Below are 19486 nucleotides of genomic sequence, written 5' to 3' on the forward strand. Positions count from 1 at the left end.
CAGTGCACATGGTTTTGCCCATTTTGAGAACAAATCAGTACTGCAATCAGATCTGAATAAGGGTCAAAATCTTAATCTCCCATGTAAAGTATATTTCAGTTTGCCAGTTGTACATAAACACCTTTTATACTAGCAAATATTCCTCAGTCTCAACCACATGCCACTCATACGCCATAAGACCCCCTTCATGCCCCTTACATGCCATCAGATAACACTTATTTGTCACTAGACTTTTCCTCATACCCGTTTCATGCCATCAGCTCCCACCACATGACCTCTCTACATGTTAATTTTATGGCATCAGACCCTTCCATATGCCTTTTATGCCACCAGAATTCCCTCAATGCCATCAGACCCCTTCAAATGCTCTTTATATACTCAGTTTCCACACATACCCCTTATGTGCCATCAGACCCCTCAACATACACCTTATATGGTTCAGAAAGTTTTTCAAATGTCCTTTACATTCCACTAGACCATGCCACATAAATCTTTGTAATCTAGAAGACTCATCGGCGTGCTAATATTTGAAATTAGACTCCTCTACATACCCATTTTAAGCATTCAGATATCCCCATATGTCGACAGACCCTGCCAAATACCCTTATATAAAACATTACATTCCCCCCCAATCATCCTTATAGTCTATTAGATGCTTCATAAGCCTTTAATATACCATCGGCATATCCACATGCCATCAGACTCAACCACATGCCCATATTATGCCATTAAATTCCTCCACATACCATCAGATCCCCATATACCCCTTGCCATGCAATCAGATCCCTTAACATACCCTCTAGACACTTATACCTGTCCTTACATGAATCAGACCTGTCCATATGACCTTTACATGCTGTCAGAAGTTCCTCATATGCCCATTATATTCCACCAGATTACTCCATATATCCCTTCCATGCCTGATATGCCATTAGGCTTCTCCAAGTTCCCCTTTGGTCATCAGAGCTCTCCTGATGCTCCTTAAAAGCAATCAGATTCTTCCACATGCTTCTTATATTCCATCATAACCCTTCAAAAGCTTCCAAAATCCAGACTCCTTCATATGTCCATTATATGCTATTATAATCCACCTCCATGCCCCGTATATGACACTTTCTGCTTAAATACACCTTATTTTTAATCTTAAAAATAAAAAGTTCCAGTAGACCACTCCACATACTCATTTTACACCATCAGACCCATCCACATCCCCATTATATTAGACTCTTCAACATTCACCATAATAGCAATCATACTGTATATCCCCCATATGCCATCACATCCCTCTAGATGCCACATACGTGCCATCAGATTCCTCCACATGACCCCTTCAAATGTACTTTATATGCCATCAGACACCTCAATACGCCATTAGGCCCCCAAAAGACATTTATAGGCCACTGTACTCCTTCACTTTATATACCATACAACCTTTCTAAATGATCCTTAAAATTACATTACAATTATTCTGAAATCTTCAGTCTGCGGTATGTATTTTTTCTGTCTTTACTAAAATGCACTACTGGGGAAATTATATTTAATGTGTTTGATACAACATAAATGCATTTTGTGTTCATACTTGGGTCCCGTCCTCAATATACCTAATTGAAATATAAAAATATTCCGAAATACGGAATAATCCATTATTCACAATGCTTCTGGTCCTGAGGATTATAGATAAGGGATACTCAACCTGTACTACTATCTTTGAGACACAAACAAATACAGAAAAGTAAGGAAGCATAGTTTTCAAATGCAGCACTCCTTGGAGGGCACGGACAAACCTTGTGTAGATCAAGAGGTCACATGACGCACCAGCAGCTCTGGCGCACAACATGACACTGTTTCTGCTACTATTCAGAAACCAGCAACATCATGCTAACATTTCCTTTAACAAAAAAAAAAAAAAGTGTTGCTGGTCCCTAGTGTTTACTGTCAAATACTCCAAAGATTACCAGTGATTACATTGGGATACAAGTGAATATGTGATAATCATCTGGTTTGAGTATGCAGGGTTGACAACATTCAGATAGAGGCATGGCTAGGATTCTATAAAGAATTAAGAGCCAAATCAGCATCCTGGATGTGTGGAGGAAATTGAGGGGGTCTGAGCAGTTTTCTCCACATTTAAAGCATTTTCTTGTCATAGGGTCAACCAAGTGTTATTATTACCGTGCACAGTTTGAGTGTACAGATATAACAGTACTGTAAACATTGCTTATTGCTTGCATCTCCAAAAATAAGCAATTTTTTTTATTTTTACCGGGAGCCCAAGGTGTGCTCCCATCACCCAGTGTGCAAGTGGAAAACCCGTGCATAGGGGGTGTACATACTTTTGGACCCTCTCCAAAAGGAGAAGGGCCCCGTTACTTCCCCTAACCTCTCTCAGCCAAAAGGTAAAAGGGGGGAAAATAGGGACGGTAGGTCCTCGTTTCCAATGCTCGGAGAAACCTTCTTCCCTCAACCTTGGAAAGGGTTAGGGCGGGTGGGTTCTCCGCACCGAAGTTCGGAGAACCCTCAATGAACTTCTCTCTACCTTTCGGCTGGGGGTCACCTCAATTTCCCCAGGGTTAGCCGAAGCACCACCCTGGGGATCGAGGAACCTAGGCTCTCCCCAAAAGGAGAATGCCTTGGTGTGTGGGAAGTGGGTAGCCCATAAGGGTTGTACCTACAGCCCATAAAAATGTGATAAAACAAATGAAAAAATGTGAAAAAAAGCGCTGTGTGCTGGGCAAATACATAAATAAGACCCCAGCCAAAAGGCCCGGCGTGGGGGTGTGAAAATGGTATCAGGACTGATCACAGACTGACTCATGATAGATGGTCTAAAGGCCAACATGAATTTTTTTTTACAAAATTTTCAGCCGACATGTGCGGACAGGCGGTATTTCATGCTCTACCATCCAATAGGGCATGGAGGAAGAATAAAAAATAGTGTGTCGAGCGCAGCGAGCCCGAAGCATGGCGAGCGCAACGAGCCATGTGAGGGGACGTGGTACACTTAGACAGTATTCATGTCGACTTATGTCGACATAGACACCCTAAAAACATTAAAACCTCATGTCAACCTTTGACCATGTTGAACTTTTGACCACGTCGACCATTAGTGGTCTACCATATGACTGTCTATCATGAGTCAGTCTATGATTTATACCATAACCATGAAAAATTGTCCTGCCCCCAGCCAAAAGGCCCAGGGCAAAGGACGTGCTGCTTAGCCCAACGGGAGAGTGCGCAGTGCAGATACTGCATACTAGTGCATGGTGTACAGGTTTACCAGTGCACGTTTCAGGCACCCCCGAGTTTCCCCAGGGACACAGTGCAGCCTCAGGCTCTAGGCAGCCGGCCAATCAGCGTCCGACCAAGTGTCCGACCTCTGCTCCCATCTAGGGTGTTTTCCAATGCAATGTTCTAGTAGCGTTATAGCCCATGGAAAGATATCACAGAGACTCTTACAACAAAGGAAAGTTACCTATGCCAATGATAACACATGTGGAAGACCATTGCAGCTGACATGCATTTCTAACCAAGTGCTGTAACAGGCTCCCATTGTAGGCACTCAATTGACACCAATGTGGTCACTTGCACAGAACACAAATAATAAAATATTAGACATTACACAAAAAATAACACTGTGCCAACACGGCTAATAATGCAAACATATATGCGGTCATTGATAGATATGATGAACTAGTAAACCCGTTCAAAGCAAAAGCTTTGAAAGTTAGTCTGCTACCTTCTGTGTTTGTGCAAGAAAAAAATTTAGTTTCACTCTCTGCCAGCAGATGTTTCGGAGACTCAATATCTACATTAACTGTAGTGTAATACACTATCATAGAAATAAAATAATAATCTCTCCTAGCTCTCCGTGAAGGCATGCTCTCCCTCTTGTACATTTTCTGTTTTAGGTTGAATACTAACGAGTGCAGTGTATGACTACACTCAGCAACATGGTCACTAGAACCATGAATCACGCAAGCCAAACAGTCTGCATTTGTTTTTCAACAATCATGCATCCTGCACAAAAGAACATGCCGGGGGTCCAAACAAAGGTTTCAGCACCAGACCTAGAGCCAGTTTACCCAAATTTGTTTTAACCCTTTGAGTGCCAATGTTGTTGTGAGAGCCTCAAAATGTCTGCTAAAAATGCCAGCGTCGCTCACAGCGACTGTTCTTTTAGTATAAATAAATACAAATACAGCCAAGTCAATTATTTGAAGTTTAGTTAAACATTGCACCCCCCCCCCAAAAAAAAAGAACAGTCGCTGTGAGCAACAATGGCTTTTTTTGTTATTATTTTGAGGACCACTCACAGCAACGTTGGATCTCAACAGGTTAAATATACAGACATTTAACCATTTCTCTCGCTGCCCCAGGGGGGGGGGGGGGGGTTCTGTCAGAGTTCCAAGCCATCCAACGATGCAGTTGTTAACCACTTATGCGCCAAGTAATACAGAAATGGCATTATAATATAAAACACACTTAAGGTTGGAATTCCAGCTGATTTTTGGGTTCAGTGCATAGACATCTGTACATGATTTTCAGATATCTCTTATATACACATGGGATGTTTTTGGTTGAAAGAGGAGTTCAGGATTTTTATTTACCATTGCTAAAAACGACCCCCTCTTTTTTTTTTTTTTTGCAAGCAAGTAGTACAGTGTACTGGATCCATGCTGATGGAAGTATGACCCAGGGAGGGTGTTTGACAGACGTAAACTAGTCCCACAGGGGAGGTGTCCGTTACCAAGTCCTGTGCATAGTCACAGTAAATATGCCTTTCCCTATATGGGAAATACTACGCAGTGTGCCTGTGCATGAAATGTTAACTTCATCACTGCTTAAACCAGGCGTTTTGAAGATTCAAGCTGTCTAAATCTCTATTTACATACAAGGTTCCTAAGATGCTGACAGGAAGAAATCTCTCCACTGGTTCACTGACATCTCTTTGTAGACTGCTTCGTTTTTTTCTTTCCTTTTTTTTTTCTCTTTCCTTTTTTTTTTGAGCCCTTTTGCCCTTTCAATCATGAAGCATATTACTATACTGTCAGGAAAAAGCAGAGCTGAACAACAGGGAGCCCAGCTGGGATAGGAAGAGGGCAGGAGGCTCATGCATTAACATAATAATCCAGCTGCGCTCCCATAGGCCCTTAGGGCAGACAGCATATTAGGTAGGCCTCCTGCGCAGCCTCTAGCGGAAGCTGCCCGTCAACCGGTGGCAGTTACAGACTGCTCAATAGCACCAGCTTCATCCAGAGCCAAGAGCACAATTACTTTGCTGATCAGGACAGGAATCCATCTTTTATTGCCTGTTTGGTGTACTTCTTAAACTTGACCTATTAATGCTTTACAAATAGCTTTCTGCATGATGGTAAAAAGCACAGCACTTTAAAGCGGAACTTAATTCTTCAACATGCTAGGATTGCTACAACTATCAAGAGCAACCAATTATAACCGAGACTCAAATTAAAATATGGTGCCTACACCTAAAACACACAAGCATTCTGGATGAATGAGGGGTGCTACTGTGATGCGCTTTTGCATGATATATTGTGCATTTCAGAATGAAGCACCATAGAGGTGATTATTAAAGAACGCAATTTAGGAGCAACTGTACACGCGGATGATGTTCCCAATGCCTAATTCCCAATTAATTCCAGATGGTCATTTTTCAGAAAGTGGAAGTTATGAGTTACAATGACATAAAGTGTTCAGAAATGTTCTCTGTTATCTGACCAACATGCAAACAAATGTGCAGTAAGTTGTGTGAGCAAAGATTTACCTCCTGTAATTGCCAGCTATATGCACTTTAGTTGAATCTGACCTATCTTAAGGTTTGCTGCAGATCTACAGATGCAGCTAGCCATATCTTTCCTCCGCCATGTCATAGCGAGCACACCTGCTATCATTAAAAATACATTAACCGGCAGAAGGGGTGACGAGTCGCGGGTGCGACTTGCTGCTTCGAACGGGCACTAGCAGCTGCATTGAAGCCACAACATGGCTACATCTTGATGTTCCCGGTTTTCATGCCTGCATAAAATTTTGGGAGAGAAGTTAGGTTTTAAACGGGATGTGGTCGGCAGGGCCACAATAATAAGGTCGACAGTCAATAGAATGACCACTTTTTGCCAACTGGCCATATGTTAAAAGATGAAAAGGGTTAACATACCTTAGGTCGGCAGGGTCAAAAGGTAGACACAAGTAATATGTAGACATGGAGACGGTTGACATTAGTTTTTGAAGGTTTTTTGGTTTTTCTAAAAGGTGTCGGTACTTGTGGAGTATCACGGCTCCCACGATGGGCATCGCACATGAAAAAAATCGCATTGCATGCGATTTGATCGCATGCGATTTTTAACAGAAAAGCATCCAAATGCATTGAAATTAGTATGAAACATGTTCAATGGCCCCCAAATGGCATTTTTGAGGCTGTACCACCCCCACTATCAACGCGAACCCGAAGCGTGGCGAGCGCAGCGATCCCGCGAGGGGCGGCGGTACGCGTCCTACGACCTTTTCACACACACACTATCCACGTCGGCGTGGAGTTGAGAATAGAAAGTGTGGCGAGCGCAGCGAGCCCCGCGAGGGGACGCGGATACCTTCACAGGTATCCGCGTCCCCTCGCGGGCTTCACAGGTGTCCGCGTCCGCTCGCCACGCTTTGGGCTCGGTGGCTCGCTGCGCTCGCCACACTTTCTATTCTCAACTCCACGCCGACGTGGATAGTGGGGGTATGAAAAGGTCGTAGGACGCGTACCACCGCTGCGCTCGCTGCGCTCGCCACGCTCCGGGTTCGCGTTGATAGTGGGGGTGGTACAGCCTCAAAAATGCCATTTGGGGGCCATTGAACATGTTTCATAATAATTTCAATGCATTTGGATGCTTTTCTGTTAAAAATTGCATGCGATCGCATGCGATTTTGTCAAAAAACTTTAAAAACCTGCAAAAATCGCATCCCATCGCATGCCACTATATATGGCATGCGATCGGAGCCGTGATAATCCACAAGTACCAAGGTGTCTTCTTCATACTTTACTTTCCAAGTGGACCTGAAGTTAGATTCTAATAGTTTGCCAAGCGTAGCGACTCACCGTGCCCCGAAGCACGGGGACGCCGTACACTTACATGATGTCCATGTTGACCGCCACCGAAAAACTGTGAAAACTCATGACGACCGCTATGTGGACTTATTGCGTGTGTCAACCTTTTTCATGTGTCTATGGCCTAATGGTCGATCTCTTGACTGTCGATCCCATGACCCATACCCATTCTAATCTAGTAGCAAATATTCATGAAGAAGTGGTAATGAGTGTGTGAAACCTATCACCCACTTTGCAGGCAGCTCACTGTGCTCCAGGGAAACTTTCATCCTCAAATACAATCATGTGTTCTAGCATCAGCTTAGAACCCCAGCTACTGTATTCAGCTCTTCAGAAAAATCAACTGGTTTACAGCACCGCCAACTGCTAGTTATCATTACGCCTATGGCAAATCTAGGAAGTACAAGGAAGGAGGGCGGGAGCTAAACCACATTTTCTCATGAACAGTGCGTCCGTCAATAACTGTATACTGTAATTAGGACGGTATCCAGACTGCTCTATCAATATTAGATACTTCAGACTTGCATGACAGACATAACTGGAAAAAAAAAAAAAAGTTGTGTGAATTATTTACATATATTTACTTAAAGAATGTTCAGCAGCAAAAAAAATTATTGACATTACATAACTGCGAGGATTTACTATTTGCAAACATCATTAATAGTATACGGAAGTCCTAATGAATGCCAAATTAAATGCATAGGACTTTCCTTGTTTGCATTTACTGATGCATGGAATAGCTCAGACTGGATAAAAGTAACTTTCAACCATAGATTCTAAAGAACTAGTTCCGCTACTGGCCAAAATATCTTTCACAGATTCTCACAGCCTTTCCAAGACATAACTTTTCAATAAAGCATCGGGCAGACATGGGAGTGCCCTTGTTTTATTCTACAAAAAGAATCTTGTAAAAATATAATATCATAGTTGCCTACCCTCCTGCATTCTGCAGGAGACTCCCTGAAATACAGATGGAGCTTAGGCCATCTTTGCAGGCCCCGCCATCCCGCAAGGGGGAACACGCGTACGAGACGCTTGCGCGCCCCCTAGCAACGGAGCCTGCCTCTGGTCCCCGCCACCGCAGGTACCCCTCGCTGCCCCTCCTTACCCTGCCAGTCTCCCTGAAGCGGAGATGGGCAGGGACACACAGCGTCCCAGCCGAGAGACTGGGACGCGTGTGCGTGCGAGACGCACGTGCGTCCCAGTTCAGTGTAGCCCCTGTCCGCCACAGTGGGGAGGGTCTGGCGAGCTCCAGCCAAGTATGGCAGGGGCTACATCTGTAGCAGCAATATCCCTAATTTCACCTAGCCCACATTATACTGTTACATTTTTTGGGGGAAAAAGGAATGAGCGATAGATACATTTACATTGAATTATCAGCACCATTTCCCAACACTTCACCTAGTATAGTAGCTCTGACTAACTGCTCTGGGGCTCATCTACATTTGGATATAAGTCATTTGATTCCTCTCAGATGTAGCTGTACACACCCACGCTTCTAGGTGCCACGTTCACAATCTCTCCATACAGTATATGAACTAGACACGCCCTTTGGGTGGAGGATGACACGCCCCCTCAATGGGGGATCTTTGCAAACTTCTATTATAAACTGTAATCTCCCTGAAATTAGTTTTCAAAAGTAGGCAAGTATGTAGAATATACAGTACATGAATTGAATATGATGTGCAGTTTACTCTACGCTGTCAACATCCAATTTGAGTAACAGCCTAGGCTAAATAAGTACCAGCACCATCTGCTTTCTATGGGGGTGAGAAACAGAAACTCTCATCAGGCACACAACGCTGACATCATCCAATCAGATCTCACGATGATCATATGTGGTCCTTGGGCATAGTCCATGGTGGGGGCGGCTTAGAGGAAGAAACACAATAGCAGCGGTTACTCAATGTACAGAGTGGATACAGCTCCACTATACTTTCTGCATCATTTACTGAACTAGGAGAGTCTTTTTGGTTTCAAGAGTGGAGTTGGTGATGCAAACCTGGTGTATGGTCACTAGGACGACACTCAAAAGGGTTGACATGCATTAGGTGAACCACTGAAGGTCAACAGGCCTCGTATGCTATCCTGACGGGTGAGTTGGTGGAGTATCGCATGCAATACAGTGCACTAGTGGATGGGACCTTTGGTACATGTGGAAATGGATGGTTGCTTTAGGGAAGGAGAAGAGAATTTCTCCAGTCAATGAGGAGTTATAATTGTGCTGTATAAATAAAGGATACTATTTTGCAACCCTCAAGGTACCCTAACAGCTTGTAAATATCTCCATGAGTAGGCATACATTGTGAAATCAAAATGCTAGGTACTGATTAAGGTATCTATTCTTAAGCATGTATATGCTTAGAACCAGGAGTGTTCGGGTATCTTGAGGACCAAGCTGGGGAATGCTTGTATCAATTGAATCAAAAGGCAAAGCCAACACTGCCCCTAGCCACGTCAGCAGCAATTCACAGGTATTTAGGGTCGGAGCCTAATGCTGTGTAGTACCACCCCCAAAGACCTGATCTGTAGTCAAAGGACCTAATTCAGGAAACGTTGCATAGGATAAGCTGCTCGCAGCAGCTCAGCACTTGTGATTCTTACTGTGTTGCAAATGCAGGAGGAGGTGCTCCACCTACATTTGCAGTTGCAGCTTAAAAGGAATATCCCAATAATTATCTTTCAAGACCAAGAAAACAGCATTCTCGATTGAAATGCTGATGCGATCCATCTCCCTGACACTGCCTCCATCTCGTTCTCTCCATCTCCCCGACGCAGCCTCCATTTCGCTCTCTCCATCTCCCCGACACTGCCTCCATCTCGCTCTCTCCATCTCCCCGACACTGCCTCCATCTCGCTCTCTCCATCTCCCCGACACTGCCTCCATCTCGCTCTCTCCATCTCCCCGACACTGCCTCCATCTCGTTCTCTCCATCTCCCCGACGCAGCCTCCATCTCGCTCTCTCCATCTCCCCGACGCTGCCTCCATCTCGCTCTCTCCATCTCCCCGACACTGCCTCCATCTCGCTCTCTCCATCTCCCCGACACTGCCTCCATCTCGCTCTCTCCATCTCCCCGACACTGCCTCCATCTCGCTCTCTCCATCTCCCCGACACTGCCTCCATCTCGCTCTCTCCATCTCCCCGACACTGCCTCCATCTCGCTCTCTCCATCTCCCCGACACTGCCTCCATCTCGCTCTCTCCACCTCCCCGACACTGCCTCCATCTCGCTCTCTCCACCTCCCCGACACTGCATCCATCTCGCTCTCTCCATCTCCCCGCCAATGCCTCCATCTCGCTCTCTCCATCTCGCCGACACTGCCTCTCTCGCTCCATCTCGCTGACACTGCCTCTCTCGCTCCATATCCCCGACACTGCCTCTCTCGCTCCATATCCCCGACACTGCCTCTCTCCCTCCATATCCCCGACACTGCCTCTCTCCCTCCATATCCCCGACACTGCCTCTCTCCCTCCATATCCCCGACACTGCCTCTCTCCCTCCATATCCCCGACACTGCCTCTCTCCCTCCATATCCCCGACACTGCCTCTCTCCCTCCATATCCCCGACACTGCCTCTCTCCCTCCATATCCCCGACACTGCCTCTCTCCCTCCATATCCCCGACACTGCCTCTCTCCCTCCATATCACCGACACTGCCTCTCTCCCTCCATATCACCGACACTGCCTCTCTCCCTCCATATCACCGACACTGCCTCTCTCCCTCCATATCACCGACACTGCCTCTCTCCCTCCATATCCCCGACACTGCCTCTCTCCCTCCATATCCCCGACACTGCCTCTCTCCCTCCATATCCCCGACACTGCCTCTCTCCCTCCATATCCCCGACACTGCCTCTCTCCCTCCATATCACCGACACTGCCTCTCTCCCTCCATATTTATAGTTTCTTATATAGCGCAGCAGATTCTGTTGCGCTTTACAATCCCGACACTGCCTCTCTCCCACTATAACCCGACACTGCCCCTCTCTCCATCTCCTATTTGACACTCGCTCGCTCTCACTCTCCCAAACACACACTCCATAACTATGTCTCCCTGACACCGAATCCGAGTGAGGCATTCTCTCTCCATCTCTGATACTTTCTCTCTGATTGACTCTGTTTCCATCACCCCCAACACTGCTTACCTCTCTCCCCCAAAACTGCCTTTCCCCCCATTTCAACACTGCGTCCCTCTCCAGATTAGAGGGAGGGTGTAGAATCTGCTAAGTACAGTAAAGTAGGTACAGCAGAAAGGCACTTCATAGGTGAGGTCCAGTGTGTTAATTAATTGCATTGCCATTAACAGCTGATGGGATCACTACAGGCCCTGGAGAAAAGGAGTATTTGATCATTTAAAAGCCAAAATCACCACACACAAATATGTAAAATTAGTTTTAAGAATTCTAAAAGGCACATAGAAGGTTTCTTGTATTAATTTTTTTAAAATCACAATTTGATTTGTACTATATGCAATTAGCAATAATAGGTGCCATGTATTTTTTTTCCGAGTGATAATAATAGATGTGACACACATTACGTGCCCATAAGTAATTCACCGGTACCTTTGATCTGCAGCCCTGAATGAATTAAGTCGCTTTCCGTAGCTGGCCTCTGGGACTCGCTCAGAATCAGACATCTGGCTACTTTGCTGTTTTAGACTAATCCAGCCCCAAAGGATTATGGTAGAGAAAATGACATGGAGACAAGAGGGCCTTAACAAAAGGAGTGAATGTTAGCACCGTACACTAGAAGGGTTAACCCACTCAGGGTACGGCAGCAGTACAGGAGCACACCGCAATGATCTGAAACATCTCACTGTCCAGCCTTTTCGATAAAAGAAGAGCAACTTATAAAAATCGGGGGGTATTTTATTATTCTTCTAGCAGAAAGTAAAAAACATTTTCAAACTGTGAAAGAGAAAAATACATTAAAGGGAAGATATATTCTCTGCGATGGCTGACTGGACCCATTACAAAAAGGAGGGTGCAAGGACAAAAGGAAAACCCATCACAGTGGAGCATCTTTATAAACGTTCCTCATGTTGGAGAAACTGAATAGGCCACCAAGAATGGAACACAGATACTTGAGACTTGTGTCACTACCCACAAAATATCTCCATGCATATGTATTTATGTGTGGGCACACAGAGAACCTAGGGGTACCTAGGGGTAGATTTATTAAGCTCGGTGAAGTGATAAAGTGTCTGGTCTTTATCACCGGCCAATCAGCTCCTACCTGCCATTTTTCAAACCAAGCCTGTAACTTCACAGTTAGGAGCTGATTGGCCGGTAATAAAAACCAGACACTTTAATCACTTCACCGAGCTTAATAAATCTACCCCCTAATATGCATTTCATCATGTAGTAACCGGATGTTAGCAGCTATATTGTTCCTAAACAAAGGTAATATTACATTGCAGGCAACGGGGTACAGGCAACCAATTAGAATCTACTTTATTTATTTAGCCCCTTCTAGAAGATAACAGATTGATCAGTCTGGTTGCCCATAGCAACAGCCCATCTGAAATGGAACTCCCATCTTAGTAAATTTACCCCAAAGACACCAATTATCTATTTTTTCAGGTATGATATGGAATCCATCTAGCACAACAAAACAAATGGCTAAGAGTTATGTCGGAATGAGACTGCCTACATGGATATGTCGACATAACAAACTGTCGAGAAACACTCCTTGTTGATCTAGAAGTGTCTTACTTGGTCCCCGCAGCTGCTCTGGCGTCTCCCAGGTCCCTGCTCCCTAACTATTGGCATATTCAGAATGTAAACATTTCAGATGTCGACATTGCAAACCTGCCAACAGTTTGAGGAGGTCGTCCAGGAGCCTGTCCACAGTTTGTGCAATGTTAACATTCGGATGTCGAAATGGTGAAATCATAGCCACGTAATGACACCAGAAAGTGTTCCGTGGACTAGACATAGGCAACTCACAGAGATAGATGAAGAATTCATGCCCTTTTCAGACCGCACTAAAAAAACGGTATTCTGCAGATTTTTAACCGTTTTGATACGGTAATCTGTGCGGTCTGAAAGCTGCAAAGTGATTTTACCGTTTCCAAGAAAACATTTTTTTGGAAACGGTAAAAAAGCAGGGTCCTACCCATTTCAGACCCATTTTTTTTGGTGTCAAAACGGATCTGAAACGGGATTCCTACCCCCTCCCCCCTAGGCAGGGCAGGGAGGGGAATAATCGCGCTGGGAGCAGGGGGTCCCTACAGTGTATGTTATATCAGTGGCAGGGTCCCTGCAGCTACTAGTTCCCATACACTGCAGGGACGCCGCCACTGATATAACATACACTGTAGGGACCGCCTGCGCTGCGCTGCCCAGGTAGGATCCGTGCTGTGGGGCTGGAGGACCCCGGGCAGCCTCTCTCCCCGGTGACAGCTGTAGGAAGCCGGGTCTACTGGGGGGCTGCAGCTTGGCGATGGGTGTGCTGGGGGCTCCTTTTCAGTGGGGGCTGCGGGGCCGGGCAGGGCACTGTGCTTGCTGGACAGAGACCCCACCAGCCCGGACACTGCCGCTCTCAACTTACTGATCATCCCCGGATGAGGTGAGGACACACCGGATCCCTGTCAGGGACATTCAGCAGCTGTGAACAGGGGAGTACGCAGCAGAAAAATAGACAATTTTGGCTAAGTCCTGCGCTGCGGGTGGTTTGACCTACCTAATCCGTTTTATAGCACGGACTATTACACCCCGTTAACTGCTGCTGTTCTGTGGGGGATAGCTCGGTTCCCCAAGTAGAACTGCGCAATAAGGGGGAAATAGTACATGCAATTTATTTATGTACCAATAAAAAACACATATAAAACATACACAGAAATTTAAAACACAATATTCTGAAAAAGAAAAAAATTACAATGATAATACATAAAAGGGGGTATTATGTAAAAGGATTATTGCACAACCGGTCGTGTCGGGTTAAGGTTTAAAACCAAATAGATTTTGCTTCCCTTTGACTTGTCACGGTCACATTAGTATGTTAGTTGTGATTAGAATACTGGTTAAGTAGCAGTCTTTGTATGGATTAGTATGTATAACTGTCCAGGTTTTAATGTCTGGCCAGACAATATTGCATTTGGGGTACCTTACAGCTGCCACCTGTAATTCCTCCGGTCTCCCAGTGGATGGTGCTGAATCACCTGTCTTGGTCCAACTATATCTGGAGTCACCTTTGGGCTGGTGGGCTGATGGTAAGCCTGTATGGTATCCCCTGTAGTGCAGAAAGCAGCTGCCGGTGCTATCTGCAAGAACATCCGAGCCCGGTCATGCGCAGGTGTACGCACACAGACGGGCTCAGCCCCTCCGCACAGTGCTGCTGCATGTGGGACACCCGGATATGTTCCTTCGGGCTAATGAGGGTCAGTCTTCCTGGCAGGGAGACACCCGGTTGTGTTCACAAGATGCTGCTGCCCTACCCACGTCTTGTTATGATTGCCGATCATGTCACTCATGCCCCTTTCAGACCGCACTAAAAAAAAAGGTGGTCCCTACAGTGTATGTTATATCAGTGGCGGGTCCCTGCAGCTACTAGTTCCCATACACTGCAGGGACCCCACTACTGATATAACATACACTGTAGTGACCCCCTGCGCTGCGCTGCGCTGCCCAGGTAGGATCCGTGCTGTGGGGCTGGAGGACCCCCGGGCAGCCTATCTCCCCCCTCGCCCCCCCCCCCCCCCCCTAATAAACTACCATAAAAATGTGTATTGCTATGTTGTCCGAAAACAGGAATGCAAGAAATAAACACACATGTAACACTCACCTCATTGCCACCAACAGCTTTGGTCAGAATCACTGCTGAGGAAACAGGAGGAGGCATACAGCTTACAGTCTGCAGACTAGAACACAAGAAGTTTAATTAGGATAAATAAAAAATAAAACAAAGCCAATACTATTTTCATACTAAAGAAGTAATTTATCAGATATGTTAAATAAGTAAAATGCCATGCAAATTCAGTGTTTTTAATATAAATCTGCATAATGGAAGATAAAAAGAAAATCAAACCTTCTTATATACAGTACAGGTCATTTGTAGTGTATCAAAAACGTACAGTTAACCCTTTAATGACGGGAAGGAAATTAATTGTCATTATACACTAACCAACTAGCAACTCTATCTGCCCCACTACAGCACTGTTTATCGAATTCAGCCCTCTGGGCCCCTAACAATTCACCTCTTGCAGACCACCTGCGGCTATTTTGAAACAACAGAGTTGTAATTAACTAGATTTTAAAATAACCCTACATCATTCCATGTGTAGAGGACATAGCAATGCACGGCCCGGCGCGTCGCTATCGCATGGCGATTAATATCCATTATAATATAATATTATAATACTGGATAAATCTACATCATCGCAGGTCAGGGAGCACATTGGCCCTGACAGATCGCTCAGTACACAGCGCTGACACAGCTCTGTGCACTGAGCGATCTTACCGAGGGTCCTGAGCGACCTAGCGTCGCTAAGAATGCTCAGCAAATCTCCCCGTGTGTAGGCCCCTTTAGTAATAAATACATCTAGGTGAGAAGCACTGCACGGTACTTGTGCGTCTGAGTCCCCTTGCGGGGCTCGCTTCGCTCGCCCATGCTGCGGGCTCGGTGGCTCGCTACGCTCGCCACGCTATCTAAAATCAACTCCATGCTAACATGGATAGAGGGGGTATGAATTGTCCATGTTGGCATGGAGTTAAGTTAGTTTATGGCGAGCGTAGAACCCGGAAGTAGCACGGCGCCATGAAACTACACGAGTACCCACTGCACTAGAGGTAGTCCTCTGCCAGGAAACCGCAATGTATTCAACACAGGATACACTTAACATAACGTACACCCGGACAGTTCAATAATTAAGCAACATCATAAAAAAAATTTTTTTCAAAAGAGATGGAATCAGCACAAGACATAATGAAAATACAGGAACAGAGTGAGTGAGCTAGTAACCCTGGAGTAGCAGATATACCCCTTTTAAAAGTTTGGTACTGAGCGAATACTAGATTAAGGAATTTCTCACATAGAGTACTGCTTAAATCAGATTTTTTTTTACACCTGTATAAATTTGCCCATTCATCCACTACAATCTGAAAAATAGTAGCTGTTCTGCATCCTAATGGGGCCTAATCACAGTGTTTGGATGAAGCGGTATTTATGTAATATCTGGGCGCCTGATTTTTTTTCATCGCATCGCATGCAATATAGTGGCATACAATTCATGCGATGCGATTTTTCATTGTAAAGACACGATTTTTAATTGTATAGTCAACCATGGGTGATTTCATACCCCCACTATCCAACTACGCATAGAGCTGATTTTTATATAGTGTGGCGAGCGCAGCGAGCCACCATGCCCGAAGCGAGGCGAGCGTAGCGAGCCCCGCGAGGGGAGGCAGAATACATGTAAAGTAATCTGCGTCCCCTCGCGGGGCTCGCCACACTATATAAAATCAACTCCATGCATAGTTGGATAGTGGGGGTATGAAATCACCCATGGTTGACTATACAATTAAAAATCGGGTCTTTACAATGAAAAATCGCATCGCATGCCTTAAGTAGTGGCATGCAATGAAAAAACCGGGCGCCCAGATAATACATAAGTACCGATGAAGCAATTAATGCTGCAGAACTCCTGACAGTCTATATAATATCTAAAAGATCCCAATCAGATGTAATTTAGGATCAGCAATCTTTTTAAACCATGTACAGTATGGTACAACACGATGTAGCACATGATGCCTGAAATAACCTAACTGGCTGCCAAAATCACAGCATTCATGAATCTTCTTTGTGGATTCAAATACGGATGAGTGGCGGTTCCAGAGTATAGAGTGGACCACTTCCTCATTACCGAGACACTGACCATGTTGGATAGTCTTCGGATTACCCACTGGGATTAACCAAATTCTGGCATAAAAGCATTGGGTACTTGTGTATTATCACGGCGCCCACGAAATCAACCGAAAATCATCTAAATCGCATCCGATATATCGGCCGATTTTTCACTTTTTCCAGCCGATTTGCATTCTGTTCCATCATTGCACACCCCCGATTTCCATCGTAGTGCATCGCATGCAATATAGTGGCATGTGATGCATGCCATGCAATGCATGTGAAGCGATTCGATTTGTAATTGTACAATCACCCTGATGGGTGCTTACAATGTTAAATGCACCCCCATTGTCAACACCACCCCCACTATCAACGCCAACCCGAAGCGTGGCGAGCGCAGCGAGCCCGCGTGGGGCGGCGGTACACGTCCTTTCGACTTTTTCATACCCCCACTATCCACGTCGGCGGAGTAGATTTTAGATCTACGGGCCTCGGTGGCTCGCTGCGCTCGCCACACTATCTAGAATCAACTCCACGCCGACGTGGATAGTGGGGGTATGAAAAGGTCGGAGGACGCGTACCGCCGCCGCTCGCCATGCGAATCACATCGCATCGCATGCCACTTGCTGGCATGCGTTGCTATGCGATATTTAATTGTACAATCAGGGGCATTTTCCCGAAAATCACATCGCATACCATCGCATAGTACCTGGGGGTGTGCAAGGATGGAATAACATGCAAATCGGCAGGAAATGGCCGAAAACCGGCAAAAAATTGGCCGAAAATCGGACGCAAAATCGCATCGCAGATCAAATCGGCCAAAAAAAATCGCAAATCGGCCGATATATCGTATGCGATTTAGATGAAATCGGGCGCCATTATTATACACAAGTACCTTGGATTGCTCCTACTATAAATAGTTTTTTCTTAAACTTTAGAAAAGTTACAGTGATTATTATTATGCTGTATAAGGACATGGTTTCTGTGTGATGAGCTCCTAAATCTGAAATCCCCACCAATATATCATATATCATATTATGGGTGTGGTATAGGGTTCCGACAGTCGGGATCCCGACAGTCATTAGCCCGTCGTCAGGATCCTGACTGGCCGGACTTAGACAGCATGGCGAGCAAAACAAAGCCCCTTGCGGGCACGGTGGCCGTCGGGAACCCGTCTGTCGGTGTTTTAACAGTCGGGATACCGACGTCGGGTAAATGATTGTCGGGACCCCGTCCGGCACCCCATATTATTGAAATATATAGAATGGTTTAAAGGAAGCGAGTGTTGTGTTGACATCATGTGCAGGATCCAGTGGACTCTTATCCTACATAAGAGTGTCTATACTTTTTGCAGTGACTGAGGCTGTGGTACTAGCCACTATCCGGAGAGTCTGGAATACGGTCTTCACACTGTTGATTTTTAAACTAATGTATGCGAGCTTTTATGCTATAGTAAAATGATACTTACATGTTACTAGCTGAGTGTGCCATCTATTCTTTAACACATTATATATCAAATTTATCCCATTCCTTATTTGACCTCTGTGATCAATATTTTCAACTTCTTACCATCAATACACAGACAACCCCTGAACGTCACAGTAATTGCTAATTGTGCTAGCTACAGTCCCTAAGCTCGCCTCTACTCAAGTAGCATGGAATATATAGCTCCCTTAGGAAGAGATTGAAGAGCGTTTATAATCATTGTGGTTTGGAAGATTGCAGTACATTGGAAGTCTTGGTAATAGAGAGGAAGTTGAAAATCATCATCATCATGTGCTGGTAAGCATAGATCCAACACCCAAATACTGTAGTGATGTATTACACAAGAAATGTATTACACAAGTGATGCAATAAAGACTTTGTGCAGATTCAGTTCAGAGAAAATCCAATTTGTGTTTTTTTTCAAACATGTACTTGAACTTTTCAGACATGCGTTCTTTGCTCTGGCCCTTAGAATTAAGTAGAAATGTTATGAATTGTATTTAATAGTGGAGATTCATTTACTTTTAAGTACATATTGAGTCATTAGAACCACGTGAGCTTTAAAATTGGAAATTGGACACAAGGGCGGTATCTAATTAGCCCCAATAAAACATTGGGAGAGAAAAACTTGTACTCACCTTTTCCCGCCAATGTTTTTAAAATCAGGTTTTTCAATTAGGATTGCACCCCCCCCCCCCCCCCCAAAAAAACCACATGTTCTCAGTGAAACCTGTCTTGCCTTGCCTGCTTTCACGACTTAACGATGCAAATAGGATACCCCCAGCAAACCAATAGTCCGAGATCAATGATCGTGAATAATTAAATATCGAAAAAAAAAAAAGATGAGGACTATGACATGACACCTAAGAAAATAGGGTCTAACAATAAAGTACAATAAAAGAAGACCCCCCCCCCCCCCCCCAAAAAGAAAAGGAAAAATGTAATTACTGTATAAGATGACACTATAACTAATGGCACACTCCTAATTAAAGTGTATATAATATAACTTGGTGAGACCATCACACCTATTAACAGAGGCAAACTGTCGCAT

At 44.9% G+C, this 19486-nt stretch overlaps 1 protein-coding gene across 2 annotated transcripts in view; it reads right to left on the reverse strand.

Moving 5' to 3' along the window:
- SLC10A7 (solute carrier family 10 member 7) overlaps positions 1–19486 on the reverse strand; it is a 240436-nt gene that overhangs the window by 92803 nt on the left and 128147 nt on the right. For both annotated transcript variants that reach the window (XM_083171239.1, XM_083171237.1), the window contains exon 4: positions 14893–14968. In XM_083171239.1, the coding sequence (XP_083027365.1) occupies positions 14893–14968 (76 nt within the window). The remainder of the gene's footprint in view (positions 1–14892; positions 14969–19486) is intronic.

This window comes from Crinia signifera, chromosome 1 (assembly GCF_055691185.1).
Source record: "Crinia signifera chromosome 1, ASM5569118v1, whole genome shotgun sequence".
NCBI classification, from domain to species: domain Eukaryota; kingdom Metazoa; phylum Chordata; class Amphibia; order Anura; family Myobatrachidae; genus Crinia; species Crinia signifera.